The sequence below is a fragment of the Leucopleurus acutus genome (assembly GCF_964270905.1).
Source record: "Leucopleurus acutus genome assembly, chromosome: 5".
Lineage (NCBI taxonomy): Eukaryota > Metazoa > Chordata > Mammalia > Artiodactyla > Delphinidae > Leucopleurus > Leucopleurus acutus.
The window spans coordinates 31,148,993-31,164,435 of record NC_139147.1 but is presented as its reverse complement, the minus strand read 5'-3'; the positions used below and the strand labels follow the sequence as shown (position 1 = coordinate 31,164,435).

Below are 15,443 nucleotides of genomic sequence, written 5' to 3'. Positions count from 1 at the left end.
CAAAAACTGTATTAGGCACAGGGAAGAACATTATCTGGCTCTTCACAAAACAGACACACATAGACACAAACACATATACAAGGGTTAATATCTTCTAATATGAGTAATATGGCTATTTTTATGCTATTTCTTGTTTTCATTTCAGTGACTATCATGCGATGAAAACATTTGTATTTTGAAATAACAGTGGGCAGGTTGACATTTAATAATGCATGGAATTTGGAATTGGATGTTCTTAGCATATATTAAAATATCAATCTACTTCTTAAAACCCATTAATTATTTTTTTACTACATATGTCAAATTATTAAAATTATATACTTTTCTTGGTACTGCTGGATGAGATTCAGCTAAAAGAATGTGAAGATGATTGATTTATATTTAGAAGAGAACTTCAAATAAAATTTTTTGTGCTTCAAATGACATCATTAAGAAAGTAAAAAAAAATCCCACAGATTGGGAGAAAATATTTACAAATCATATATCTGATAAAGGATTTGTATCCAATATGTAAAGAACATTATAGAACTATAATAAGAAGACAAACAACTCAATTTAAAAATGGGCAAAGAATTTGAACAGACATTTCTCTAAAGGAGATATACAAATGCTCAATAAGCACATAAAAGATTCAAAACACTAGTCATTAAAGAAATGTAAATTAAATTCACAATGATATACCACCCATACCCACTAGAACAGCTATAATCAAAAGGACAGGATAAGAGGCAAGAGAAACTGGCAAGGATGTGGAAGAAACTAGAACCTTCAAATATTGCTTGTGGGAGCATAAAATTGTGTAACCACTTTGGAAAACATTTTGGCAGTTCATCCAAACGTTAAGCAGAGAGTTTAATTCAACAATTCCTAAGTATACGCAAGAAAAATGAAAATATACGTCGATGTGTACACAAGTGTTCACGGCACCATCATTCATAATGGTCAAAAGTGGAAACAACTCAAAGATGAATCAGCTGATAAATGGATAAACAGATGTATGTGATACATCTATACAATGGAATTCTACTCTATAATAAAAAGGAACAAAGTACTAATAATACATGCTACAACATGGATGAATCTCAATAACATCATGCTGAGTGAAAGAAGCCCGATACAAAAGATCATATATTGTATAACTTCATTCACATGGAAGAAATAGGCAAATTTATATAGACAGAGAACAGATTAGTGGTTGCAAAGGGCTAAAGTCAGGGGAACGGAGGAGTGACTGCTAATGGGCGGAGGGTTTCACTTTGGGATGATGAAATGTACTAAAATCAGATTCTGCTGATGACTGCACAACTCTGCAAAGATACCAAACAATACTGAGTTCTACACTTTAACTCTGGTATGTTAATTATATCTCAGTAAGGCCATTTAAAAATTCAGGAGACAGATCGTATTGTTTATATTGCGATCTATTTTTACTCTAGTCACACTTTTATCTATTGAGGTTTTTTTCTTCTTTGCCTTTGATTACACCTTGACTTTAAATGGTGAGTGTTTTTGCTACTTTTTTTTTTTTTGGTTTGTTTGTTTGCTTTTTTCTGCTTTGGTTTGTTTTCTTAAAGGAGTAAAAGAGACTACCATTAGGATAGTCTTTAAAAACTTACCGTCCATGTGACTTGAACAGTGGTGGGAGTCAATACAACCGGAGTATGAAGATGGACAAGGACGTCGCCGAGTTCTTTCTGGACTTGTCTGTGGTCCACTCCCTGTGCTGGTGGGCTGATATCTACAGGGATAACCATTCCCAATTTTTTTAAAATTAATAGTAGAATTCTAATATACATTATATAAGCCAATATTATGCCATTAGAAATAATTCCAGGGGAAAAATTAAGAACTCTTTGGGACAAACAACGTTAAAGCATATTTATATATGTACCACCATTTTAGAACATAATTTGAGAACTGATACCTTCACTAAAATAATATTAATAAAAGTGTATGCAACCCCTTATCCCCACTCAGTACACTGCTGTGAAAGATCTATTATTTTCTTATTAAAGGATGAAGTATGTGCTGAAAGACTTCTTTAGAAACAACAGTTTTACACAGATGTTGCCATGTTGAAGGACTTTTCCAAGTAGTTAGTGGGGCCAGGTCTGAAAACTGCTGTTGAGGAATTTGTTCAATCCCTTTCCCCAGTTAGTAGGTTGTGTGTTCCTATTCCTTGAACTATTTCAGTCTGTGAGTGTGGAAGAGAAAGTAATCGGGGGACTGCGAGTGAATTATGTTACTAAAAGTAAACAAAATGAGGGAAAGAAGGGGAAGAACCCTCCCAAATCCACAAAAATAATTTTGACCAATTTAAAATGCTGATAAAATGTTCTATGTAATAAATTCTGAATAGTACTCCAATATCTGACAAAAAATCATGCTGCTATTTTTTCGAAGTGATGGGGGGGCTAGGAGGGAGAAAGAATTACAATGTTTAAAATGATATACTCTCAGTCATAAACTGTTCTGACCCCTTAGTCACCATTTGCCTAAATACTACTCTACTTCCCATACAATGGTTTACATCCTATGTGTCCATTAAGAAAAAAGATAAATTATAGATGTCCAAGTCCATCAAATTGATATCAAACACTGAATTTCACACACACTCAAATCAGCTTCTTTAACTGGTGCACTGCAATGTTACGTTGCATTTTTTTCTTCAATCACCTTATTTAAGGAACAAAGTCCAATTTAAAAGGATTTATTTTCTTAATCTTGTTTTTTCTCAGGCCACAATGCGACACTCTTGCAAAAATATTTTTAAGTGCATATCTCAGCCATAACTTAAATTGGGTGCACTAACTTAAGATGGAACATAAATAATTGAGGACTACATTTTGGTAATTTTTTTCCAGTTCCACTTTTTTTCATCCTTAACATAAACAACACAGTGAGTTTTACTTCATATATATATATATATATATATGTGTGTGTGTGTGTGTGTGTGTGTGTGTGTGTGTATTATTAATATCATGTGAATACTATTAATCTTTGCTGATATATCTATGATCTACTGTGCTTTGATGGTACAAGTACTTGCTGCCTTGCTGAAATAAGAAATTGCTAAATTCTACAGTATGTAATATCTTTGAAAAATAAGAGCTCACACAGCCAAGTGTTCTTTGTAGAGAAGTGCTTTGCAGAATGCAAAGCTGCTGAAAGTGTGGTGTCAAAAATGATCCTGGGCTTCCCTGGTGGCGCAGTGGTTAAGAGTCCGCCTGCCTATGCAGGGGACACGGGTTCGTGCCCCGGTCTGGGAAGATCCCACAAGCCGCGGAGCGGCTGGGCCCATGAACCATGGCCACTGAGCCTGTGTGTCCGGAGCCTGTGCTCCGCAACGGGAGAGAGGCCACAACAGTGAGAGGCCCGCGTATCGCAAAAAAAAAAAAAAGATCTGGGTACTACAACTTCTTGAGTTAAAACCATACACCTCTTCATTTTCAAGTTCAATAATTTAATGTACTCATTAAATTCAGACACACTAAAAGCAACCGGATCCTGGCAAGGTAAAATAGAAACAGTTTCAGGTCGTCAAATTCCTTCTTGTACTTTTTCCTTCTCTTGAGACAGGTTCTTTACCTACAGTCCCTTTATTATTATGGGAAATTAATCACATTACTGCTTAGAGAACAACAGCAAAGTGGCATCCCCTCCTCCCTTGACTGTCATCATGTCAGCAACGTTGCAAAATCACGTGGTGACTTTATTTGACTTGATTCCTTTAAGGTGCCCTTCTCTGTTATAATAGCATGCTAGTTACTATCACTGAACTACATTGTAATTATAATAATATTTTATGGCTGTATGGTGCTTTTCATAGCATAAAAATACTACTTTGAATTATAAATACCTTGTTCAAAGCCTTTTACAAATAAGACATAATTAACCCTTTCTCAAGAACCCTGTGGGAAGTAAGCTGTAACAAAGAATAAAGCCACCGTTTCTATTTTATTAATTCCCTTCACCTACTAGTAAGAAGGAAAATTATAATTCAACATCCCATATTAACCCCAAGACTGCAGCAACTTCTCAGTTTGAAGAGGCAGGCTATGAAAGATGAGATGAGAAATCTTCCATTTTGATCTTATAATATTCTGGGTGGGTGTTTTTGTTTTGTTTCGTTTTTTATTGGTCAAAAGCATTGCATACCTCGGGAAGAAAGCTTGGTTTACTGCTTCCTGAAACAAATTGTTCCTTTAAACATGTGGTTTAATAAAATACACTGTAATGATGCTTGTCAAACTTAAGCATTAACATTCCTGGAGGGCACTTTAACAGGCTGCCAGGCGCCATTCCCAGAGCTTCTGAGTCAGGGCCTGAGAATCTGCATTTCTAATGTGGCCCCAGGTGATGCAGATGCTGCTTCTGTGGGAACCACACCTTGAGACCCACTGCACTATCAAAACACAATTCCTGAACTAGAGGAAGTAATTTTGATATCCCTAACAGGGCATTTTATCCATTAAAGATCACTTTTTGCTATTGTACAATTAATTTCAAAGAAGGAGGAACATTTTTCCTTCTTTTGAAATATAGTAAAGCCCTACAGTTAAGCCCCAATTTAACTTACTATGTAATTGTACCAAATTATTTTGTTTCTCTTTTACCAAATAGACCCTGACAACTCCAGAAAGAGGACACACTCACCAAGGTGAACAACAAGTTTTCTTCTCTTTCACTGGATCAGGTCTAGTGAAACATTATAATAAGCAATGCAGACACATTTATCTTTGGTCCTGCAACCCCTTTGCCCTTAAAGATCCGTTTAATGCCTCCTTCTAGAAACAGTCATGTTTGCAGCTATTGAAATTACCTTGTGTGCGCACAGGATCTGACATAGCACTTGGGTCACTGAGACCTTGGGGGTTGATGGCTCTCACCATGAATAAATAGATTGTATTGGGCCGCAGTCCTCTCACTGTATAGAGGGTGGTCTTTACGTGGTTTGCCACTGTCTGCCAGCTATTGCTCACTGATTGGCTGTAACATGAACAGAAATTTCATTTAAACAGCAGTCATAAGGGTCTTGGAAATGGAGTTGGGTATCAATGACAAAGGTTAATGGCTGAAAATTAAACACGCACACACACAACGCTTGAAGTGTTCAGCCCAATAAATGAAACATTTGGATGATTTCAGTTTATTCAACAACAAAGCCGAGCCCACCTAACGGAAGTGCCATGCACAACAAAATTAAACTCAGCCCAGGAGATGTGATAGCCCTTTGCTAAAGCACAGCAGCCACTAAATGAATACCTGTAAAAGGAACAGAGGCCAAGATCACAACATCAAGTTTATACAATAAATATGGTCCTCGTAAATGTATATATATATACCTTGAAAAGAATTAACCTGTAGAAAGAATAAATGGACTACAGAGTAAATTATGCCAATACATTTTCCTGTTACAAGGTGTGTTTTCTTTTGCATCAATTCCACATGCAATATTATAATAGAGCCTTCTAAAACTACATATCTGTAAAAGAAGAAAGGAAGCATGTAATGAATATTTTCCCTTGGTCACATTTTTAATAAAATTGTACATTACACAGTATTGTGATTTACCACTTCGGAATGGTGAAATATCTCTGAATCTGTATGTGTGGACCCTTTAAGAGTCATCTGCAGATGGGATGCCCTTTTATAGCACTTTGTCTAAGGTCAAATGCTGCTTTTGTTTAGAATGAGGAGGAAATGTGATTTTCAGGCCTGTCTGTTTATTTTTCAGAAGTCTTTTTACATCAAAGCATGAAACTTATAGAAGAACACTGTTTTGAAATTTGAAAACTATATATCGATCCTTAACTTTAATAGATTAGGGAAGCCTAAAATGAAAGTGATGATTTGTCCTAATGCTTAAAAAGGAGAGAGGCTATCACTATATTTATAGTGGCAAACAGAAGCACATTGAAACTAAATATGAAGCCACATTTTCCCATTAGTACAACTATTTTTTCAAATTCTCATAAAACAATTTTATACTAGTATTTGCTAAATTATAATCTATATCCTTGAATTGACGGCAATTATTTCAAATAACAATTGGACATATCTTTTCCTTTCAGCAATCAGAAGTGCATGTACTCAATCTCTTAATTGTAGCTTTTAATATTCTCTTAGGCATAGCCAATACACGTATTCAAATATATAGCATAAAACACTGGAATTATTTTAAATTCTGCTCTAATTATTAGGAAGTAAAATTCCAAGCTTCCATGCCTCAATAACAGTTGCATAACTTAAAAAGTGCCTGTGCCTAATTAAATTATTTTCTGCTTAGTTCTAAAGCCAAAATTCACATCGGATAAATCCCTACAATGGTCAAGAGCTAAGTGATTATGTCATAACTAGATCCCTACAGACGTAGGCATGGATAATGCATATTTAATCTTATAATTAAGGTATGAATGAAAAATAAAACTAAAGTCTATTCTTGAATAAAGTCAGATATAAAAGATAAATTCTTAAAATGCACTGATTAAGCATGTCCTTAGAATAAAACAGCAGGATAGCTCACTTGAGATTTTAGGATATAGGAGCTAAAGCAAAAACCCAATGGAGAAAAAAGGAACTGTCTCATACCTGAAAGCCTCAATGATATATGCACTTGCTGGTAGGGTTCCAGGGGTACCTGGTTGCCAGGATAAGGTGACACTGTTCTTAGTAACATCAGTGACCTGTGGTTTGGATGGTGGTCCAGGCAGGTCATTAAAATCATAATTTTTACTGATTGTTGCTCCAGACTCTAGAGGGGACAAATAGAAAAAGCTTCATTTCTGATTACATAAGCTGACAAAGATGCTTAAAAGGAAAACAGTCTATTAAAGAATTTGAATAGACAGTGAGCAATTCATCTTCATGAATCAAAAGTATATAAGTGAATATTTGATTTTTCCTACATATTAGTAAATATTTACTTTCACACATGATCACTAGAATTGCTTGTTCTTTAGACAAGAAAATAAAATAACAAGATTATTAAGGACAAATGTATCACATTTCATATATGCAATGCTACGTACCAAGAGGTATAGAAACGAAAAAGTGGCGTAAAGCTTAGTTCTTACATTCAATAAATTTAAAATATTGATCTCTCTTTAACTTGTTAGTTGATAATGAGCTAATCACTGAAACTGGCTCAAGATTTCTTCTGTTAAAATAGTTCACAAAGAACCCACCTGTCACATCCAGCACAGCACTCCAGGAAGTCTCCCCACTTGAACTTGTAGCCACACAAGTATAAGTGCCAGTATCAGAAATCTAGTGTGCATAGAAGGGAGAGAACAAAATTGTTTTAATTGATTTGTAGAATAATTACTCAATCTCAACAAGGCAATATTTGACTGTGAAAATGTGATATATCACTTGGCTGTCCAAATTCTACATTAGAGTCAATCATATGCACACATAAAATATTAAAATAAGCTCATATCATGTATTTTATTCATAACGGTGATTCAAAGATTCTTATTATATTTCTACAACTAAATGCTATTTGTCTGTAAACTTTAGTTGTCTTTCTATTTGCCTCCACAGCAATCCCCTTATCTTTTAATTCCAGCTTATGCTGGTACTTCACTGTGTCAGAGTTAGATATGGATAACTCAGGACAGAAGTTTTCAGCATCCTATAAACATTCAGAGATCAGTAATGCAAAGCTGTCCTCTTTGTCGTCAATAAACTGTATTTCACAGAATAAAATATACCCAGGAGTAAATAAGCACTGAGATAATATGGCGGCAGATCTTCTTTTTTTTAAAAACATGGAGAAAAGTGAAGAAGAAATTTTGTTTTTTAAAAAAGGAAAACTAAATCTTTCCTTTTAAAGAGGGCAGTGCTCACTTTTACTAAAATTGTAGCAGTGTAACAGTGAATGAAATAAAGTTGTGTCATTAAAAACAAGCAAACAATACCCATGGAATCATTGCAATAGAGAGCTGAAATGGTCATAGAAATCATCTAATCCATAACACTTTTTAAAGCATACTAAAAACTGTCTTTCACTGATTACATAAAATGTTTTTGTTATTCATTGAAGAGCGGCAAAAGAATTTGAGGAATAGTTGACAATATAATCAAGAGTTCCCTTTTGTAAATGTTAAAAGGCAGAAGATTCCGTGATTATACCTTGACAAAAACTTCAAGTTTGGTAATATGTAAATCAAAAATCCTCCCTGTGGTTGAGCCCCACGGGCTTAAATTGCAAACAACATTCATTCAGGTTAGTTTAGGGGTGAAGGAAAAGCGAGACTGGGAAGAGAAACTGATGACCAAACAGAATAAGGCAAAGCAGAAGATGTAGAATTAAAAATCCACGATGAGCGTGAGTCTAATTGTTGATAAAATATGGGAGGTCATGGAATATAATATCTGTTGGGTTCAAAATGTAAGTGTATTGATGACTCAACCTTCCACAACTGATTCTCGGGTAAATCATTAGTGCCTGGATGTTACTGCGGTTCCACAATTTTAATTGCTTTTAAATGGCATTATGTATTTTAACCTAAGTTTCAAATTACTCTGTCACGTCATTCTTTGCCATATTATGTTATCTCTGTACAATTGTCTTCTATTATACTGAGGCAAGATGGGGGAATAGCCATTGTAGAAAGAGCCATTTTTTCAAATGTGGCTGTGCACGCATTATAGTCATTAGATCTTTGCTTTTAAGAAGCATCACTCACAAACTAAATATAATGAGCTGAGGCTGGATTTTAATGGGATGTTCATTTGAATACGGTCTGTGAAAGAGTAAAAAATTTGCATTTTATTATAGCAGTTGAACTAAAATGTAGCACTTGTTATTATGTGCAAATGCTAAAAGAAGAATACTAGGTAATGCTTCTTAACTGCACCTCCTTGTCATTGTATGGAGATACAAGTCTGACATTAGCTGTGGTCGGTAGGTTTTAATGATTATTGGAATATTCTCCTCAGAAGAAACGGATTCAGCTACCAATTACTGGACCATGAGAACACAGTGTTCATCACACTATTTTTCCCCCCTTGCATTAAGTACTGGAAAAGAAAGTAAGATCTAAAGGAATATGATCTACAGAAACCCTCTCTTGACTGTATCAGTGAAGTAGTGTAAAACATTTTATTTCTGTTAAAGACAGTCATCTTACCGAAAAAATAACAATGTTTTCATTGTGGAGTTTATCAAAAGTGATATGAAAACCCTAAATACCATTGCTAAAGCTCACTCTTGTATTATCATCATCATCACCATATTCGTTTTCATTCCTTTAACTTTAAATAATGTCTTCTTTGGTCATGAGTGCTTCATATCTTTTCCATCCTTCTCTTTTCGTCCTTAATCAGTGCTTTGAAAAAGACAAATGTGCTGGCACACTCTCTCACCTACTTTTCTCCTTGTGTAGCTGGCTGCAGACAAGCTCCCAGGAGTATGCATATGCATCTCAGAAAGACTACTCAGAAGCCTGAGAGAGGGGCTCAAACTTTGTTTGACATCATCAAGCACCCACCTTTAATTGCTTCTTTTAAACACTATTGGGGGTCTTGACTGTTCAAGCACACCCTTTAATTCAGCAGTACAGTGGAAATGCATTAACCTCCATGGCCCAAGAAGTCTGCTTTTAGCTCAGAGAGAGCGGTTAAATTGTTTACTCAAGGAGAGCTGGCATTAATTTTTTAGTAACTCCCATTTTGTCCAAAGAAGGTTTACAATTAATTTATAATAAATAAAAAGACAGGCTAAAAACCTGTATTAATTTATTTTTCTTTAAATTGAATTTGATAGCATTTTGTCTACTTAGAGCAATAATTAATGCCTATCTCCAAATTAAAATAAAACAATACATACATTCATTATAGTAACAAATTAAAGATTTGTGTTTGTGTATGCATGTGCACACTACAAAAAAGTCATTCTTCCTTTTTGTTATGTGTCTGTATTTTACACATCTGATAAACATGTGCTTGTAAATAATTTACATTGTAAGAAAAAAACACTCCCCGTTGTGATCATTTGAAAATACACATAATAAAAATAATTTATCTCCCTCCTCAGGCTTCTGAATGGGAAAATGCAACACCTTTTTGTTTGTTTTTGAATCACCTTGGTTCCCAATTTATACCTAGATAGCAGATGCTACTAATTGTTCTTCCACTGAATCATTTTCAGTCAATTTTCTTCATGTACTATTACATCAACCACCCTAATTCTGACCCTCATTCCCAATCTTGTGACTATTCTGACATACTCTTGAGCTTTAGCATAGTGCTTGCTACATGGAGGGGAGGCTTTCTATATTTGGTTGAATGAACTGAATATACTTGTGGAGGGCAGGTGGCCCCCATGATAACATCCTCTGCTATTCACACCTGGTGTAATCCCTCACCTTGAGTGTGTGGAGGACCTGTTGACTTACTTCTGGCCAATAGAATATGGCATGGAAGTGACAGGATGTCACATTTGTGATTATGTTATATAGGATTGTAAGCCTGCCTTGCTAAAAAACTCTCTTCCTTGTTGATTTTGAGGAAGCAAACAATCATATCGGGAATATCCACATGGCAAGGAACCACAGGCAGCCTTCAGTCAACAGCAAGCAAGAAGCTGAGGTCCCCAGTCTGATAGCCATTAAGAACTGAATGCCACTAACAACTATGTTGTTTGGAAGCAAACTGATCCCCAGTCCATTTTCAGATGAGACTACAACCCTGACTGTAGCTTTGTGAGACCCTAGGGCAGAAGACCCAGCTAAGTCATGCCCAGACTCCCACAGAAGGTATGAGATAATAAATGTGTTGTTTTGAGTCTAACAACACAAGTGTTGTGAAGTGTTTTCTAATACTGTTACACAGCAGTAGATAGCTAATATAATATTCAGAAGTAAACATTTATTTTGAGCTGCTCCTGTAGCAAGTCTAACTTGGTAATTTGGCAGGAATGGTCATTTTCTATCATGTCATCTTCTGTTAAAAGACCAGCAATGGCTTGTTCTTGTGCACAGATTTAAACCTAAACTGCACAGCAACTTTACCTAAAATGTAAGATATTTTTACCAACTAGCCAAACCTGCTTCCTATGCAGTCATCAGTCTCATCTCTTTATTACTTTCCACATAACTGTTTGGCCGAGCCAATCTATCCACATTTCATTACGAACTTCCCTTGTTCATGAGAGTAAATCAGAAGCATTTCTCATTTTCAGTTATTTTAAATGTACTGTTACTATCATTAACTTTATGTGTTTAACCTTTTTAGTTTCATTGATTACATACATATAGGATAGAATGAAGGAATAAAAAGTTTCTAGGCCTGTTATGAGCTTATAACGAACTTAAGGACAATGAACTTCCCTCTAATTTCAATTTGTCATTTGTAAAATAAGAAATAACAGGGTCTATAATAAAATGTATAGCAATTATGCAGGGATGTAAGATTTTAACTTCACAACACAGTGTTTCCCTAGGGAAGTACGTACTTCTGTGAGATGAAGATCCAAATACAAATTCCAACATTACTTACGCGTAAATTCTTAATCTGCAAGGTTCCTTGTTCTTGTATAGTAGCTCTTGGATCTCTACCCAGAAAAGTAAATCCCTCCTTTAGCCAGCTAATTACAGGAAGAGGGTCACCAGTAGCTTTACATTTCAGTAATGCTGTACCATCTACTGCTAGCGTTTGGTTGGCTGGGCCTTGTAGAATTATAGGTGGAGGTCTATCTGTCAAAACTAAAGGACAAAGATATTTTTCAGGATATTTTAATTTTATGAAATTTGGTAGTCTTTATATCATCAGTAGTCTTATATCAAAAGTAAGATTAAAGCCCCAAAGTCATACATATTACTTATAATTTTTTCTGTAATATTCTACATCCATTATAAATCTATCATCTATAATTACTATACATACACCTGTACATATTTTACTGAAGCCATACTATATTTATAACTTACTCTGAGTTACCTATAATTAAGATGATGATAAGATAAATTCTGACATCTTAGAAAGGTTAAATCATATTAAAATTAAAATGTTGAGAGCTTATGGTAATCATTTGCAAAATGGCCATTTTCTCTCTCATATGCATGTTTTAGAAAGCCTGTGGAATATCACATGACTACAATCAATTTTCACTTTTGCTTTTATTATAAATATATGAGTAATACATAATTTTACCTTCATAGCACCAGTTGCTGGCTTTATTTATATAGACTATAATATTTTGATGACGTTAAAATATTAGACTATAAATACTTTATTTCTAAAATTGTGATATTGGGCTCTAGATTATAGTAATATAATGTGGATGATATAATTTAATTAGTCTATACTTTTAAGCAAAAAAATCTAAGGACCATATTTATGACATGACAAAAATAGTGTTTTCATGAAAATTTGTGTTTACCTATATATCCATTTTTGTGATCATTTGAGTAAATTTTCCATAATTTCATAAACATAGTTCACTGTTTTTTTAATTGAATATTGATTTGTAGCAGTATCATCAGTGCCTTTAGAAGTATTATATAATGATTTAGGAAGTGTATCAGAATGTATAGTAATATTTAAATGGGTAATGAAAATATGGAATCAATTGGAGCCAGGCTTTCATCTACAATTCATTAGAAGACCATCTCACAATGAAACTGATATACCCAAGCCCAAGAAAGGGTTTCGTAAGAGAAAGTTTTATAAACTTCACATAGGTTTTGGTTAATTATCCATATATGCTCTTTATTATGTATAATAATAACAAATATAATATTTAAATATATATATATATATAAGTTCCACAAAAAGAAAAAGATGGTGAATCTGAATTATTGCTAAGCAACTGTGAAGAATGCTTTTTCTCAAGAAGGTCATCTTGGATTACTATGTACATAATCAAAAAAAGTCATTTTGCTTATTAATGCTCTAATTTCCTTTGTCTACCAACTTTTACAAATACCCGTTTATATGTTTATATATTTCTCAATCTATATGTATTTTTATTTGTAGAGTTCACAGTTTTGGCGAAAGACATTAAATCAAACAGCCCTTTTAGAGGCTACCATGAGAAAGCCAACTGATCTTGATTTAAAATAGAGGTCTCCTGCATGTCAAGATAGAGTGGACTTCCAATCAACCTAAACCTGTTATATCAAAATATGTATTAAAATGTGTGTATATGTAGAAAACCTTATAAAAACCTAAGGAAAACAAGATTCTCTGTGTATTCTTTGCAAATAAAAATTAGATCCATTTAGTTCACTGCTTTTCTTGATCAAATTCTTCATTTTAGAAGTAAATTAAATAATCTTCAGAGAATGTGAAAGCACAATATTATACTAATTCTGACATATCTGGCAATAATTGTGCAAATAGATATCCAAGTTGAATGCTTTGTGGAATTTATTTTCTCTCTGAGTTAAAAATGGAAGGCCAATTCACCAAACATTATGAATAATTTTAAAATTCAGTAAGAAAAATGGGTCTGCATTACCAGAGAAGAAACTATTTATTAAATTTTATATAATGTTACTTCTTAGTTTCAAATTAAATATCTATATAGAATTCTGGTAACTTCTTATAACCTGCTCTTACTGTCATATCCTTGAAATCATTATATATGGGCAAAGGACATACAATTAGTTTCTTTCTTCTCTTTTTAACTGCCCAAATGAGTAGCTCATTGTCTTTTAAATGAATCTGATCAAAAGAGTAACTGAAAATTTCCTGGCCAGAAAGAACTTTCAGTTTCAAGGATGTTATGGGTGAAAGATGACCACAAGTTTCCATGACACTAAGGTCAGAGGTTAAATGAACATTTAGAGTTTCCAGTGATCTGTGAACAATTCCATGGTTTTCTCTAACTATGCATTGTGAATCCTCAATAAACCATTCATATAAGATCATGATGTGACATCTATTGTACATTTCTTCTCTCCAGTCCTTTTAGATTCTATTGGCTCTACTCAGAATTCTCATTACAATTTCCTAATTTTCTAAAAGAAGAAAAGAAATGAAGAACAGTGTTAATGAAATAATAAGAAGGTCTTTTAAAGGGATGTTTTGAAATTCAAGTGTATTAAAGATCTTAGCTCTACCTATAATAAGTAAAATTATCACTCAACAGCACCTTTCATCACCATTAACAATCTCATCTCATGTGAACACTTGAGTTAAAAATATTTCCAAGAAAGGAGTCTAAGTACAAAAATGTAACAACAGAAACATCGCTATAGATGTTTTGCTTGTTTTTCTGAACACGACATATGTTTTCATTCTACATTGGAATTTCATTTGGCTCTAAACTGCCCTGGATCATACCAAGCAACACGTTCAAAAGGGGATGACTTGCATATTATTAAACTGTTAACCAGTCTGAAAAATTCAAAACTATGAATAAAAGCTGAAGTCATCGGCCAATGTGGCAAGTTAATATTTGGAGACCGTTATTTATAATAAAGTGTATGTGTGTGTGTGTGTGTGTGTGTGTGTGCGTGTGTGTGTGTGTTTAGGTCTTGAAGTTAGATTTCTTTACTGTCAAAATCAATAACTCTATAACCTCCATTCAATGTTCTTGCAAAAGGATCTTGACTTTGTGAATGCTTACGAAAGTAAAAATCAATGTAGCAATTAATATTCAAGCCACTTGTAACCAAATGTTCAGAGACATCTCAGTCAACAGATTTAAATTTCCTTATCACTCTTTTCAGTCTGACCACAGAACCAAAGCTAGAATTACTACTGGTCTGAGAGATTATGTCAACAACAAACATAATTTCTCAAAACAAGTTTTCCTTTTCATTATCAGGCACAGTTTTGAATATCCACCTGTTTCATGAACCACATCAGTCATATCAACTGGCTCTTCTAAATCATCAACTTTGTTTTCTACAAATATGGTTTGCCTTCTTCATAACACTTTCTTCATTTAGAAACATTTAAAAGTCTGTCTTTTGTAAAATACCATAAGCAGCTATAGTGGAGTTCTTAAGCATTATATTTGGAATCTTTCATAGTAGTATAGAATAAAACTTAGGTTTGGGCCAGAATACCTTATTTTCCAAGTATATGTTTCTAGACATTTTTTCCTAGTAGAAGAAAACATAGGAACTAAAAAAGATTAATAATTATATTTTATTTCTTTTAAAGAAATATGGAGGTTTGAAGGATCGATGATCTTGTCCATGTAAAGGAAGAATTTCTTGGCACCATTACCCTTGAACCTGACTTCTTTCAGTTCCACAGCAGTAAATCTCTGCTGCATCAGCAGGTATGGCCATTAACGACTCAATATCCCCTCAGCTAATGTTTGTCTGTTCTATTTATTCCCATTCCTGACATGGCGCTGAATCAGGCAATACCATGGGCAGACATTAAAAAAATACTGCCTTTCTATTAATTTTAAATGACCTTTTAATCTACATGTAAATTTAAATTGCATGAAAGCTCAGCAGAGAAAGAAGAGAATC

At 34.1% G+C, this 15,443-nt stretch overlaps 1 protein-coding gene across 1 annotated transcript in view; it reads right to left on the bottom strand.

Moving 5' to 3' along the window:
- The window catches only part of ROBO2 (roundabout guidance receptor 2), a gene marked incomplete at its 5' end in the record, with an annotated part of 1,616,413 nt that overhangs the window by 78,864 nt on the left and 1,522,106 nt on the right, over positions 1-15,443 (bottom strand). Inside the window, 5 exons of the mRNA XM_082840252.1 lie at positions 1,617-1,738; positions 4,823-4,989; positions 6,592-6,754; positions 7,188-7,269; positions 11,506-11,711. Coding sequence (XP_082696378.1) covers positions 1,617-1,738; positions 4,823-4,989; positions 6,592-6,754; positions 7,188-7,269; positions 11,506-11,711 — 740 coding nt within the window. The remainder of the gene's footprint in view (positions 1-1,616; positions 1,739-4,822; positions 4,990-6,591; positions 6,755-7,187; positions 7,270-11,505; positions 11,712-15,443) is intronic.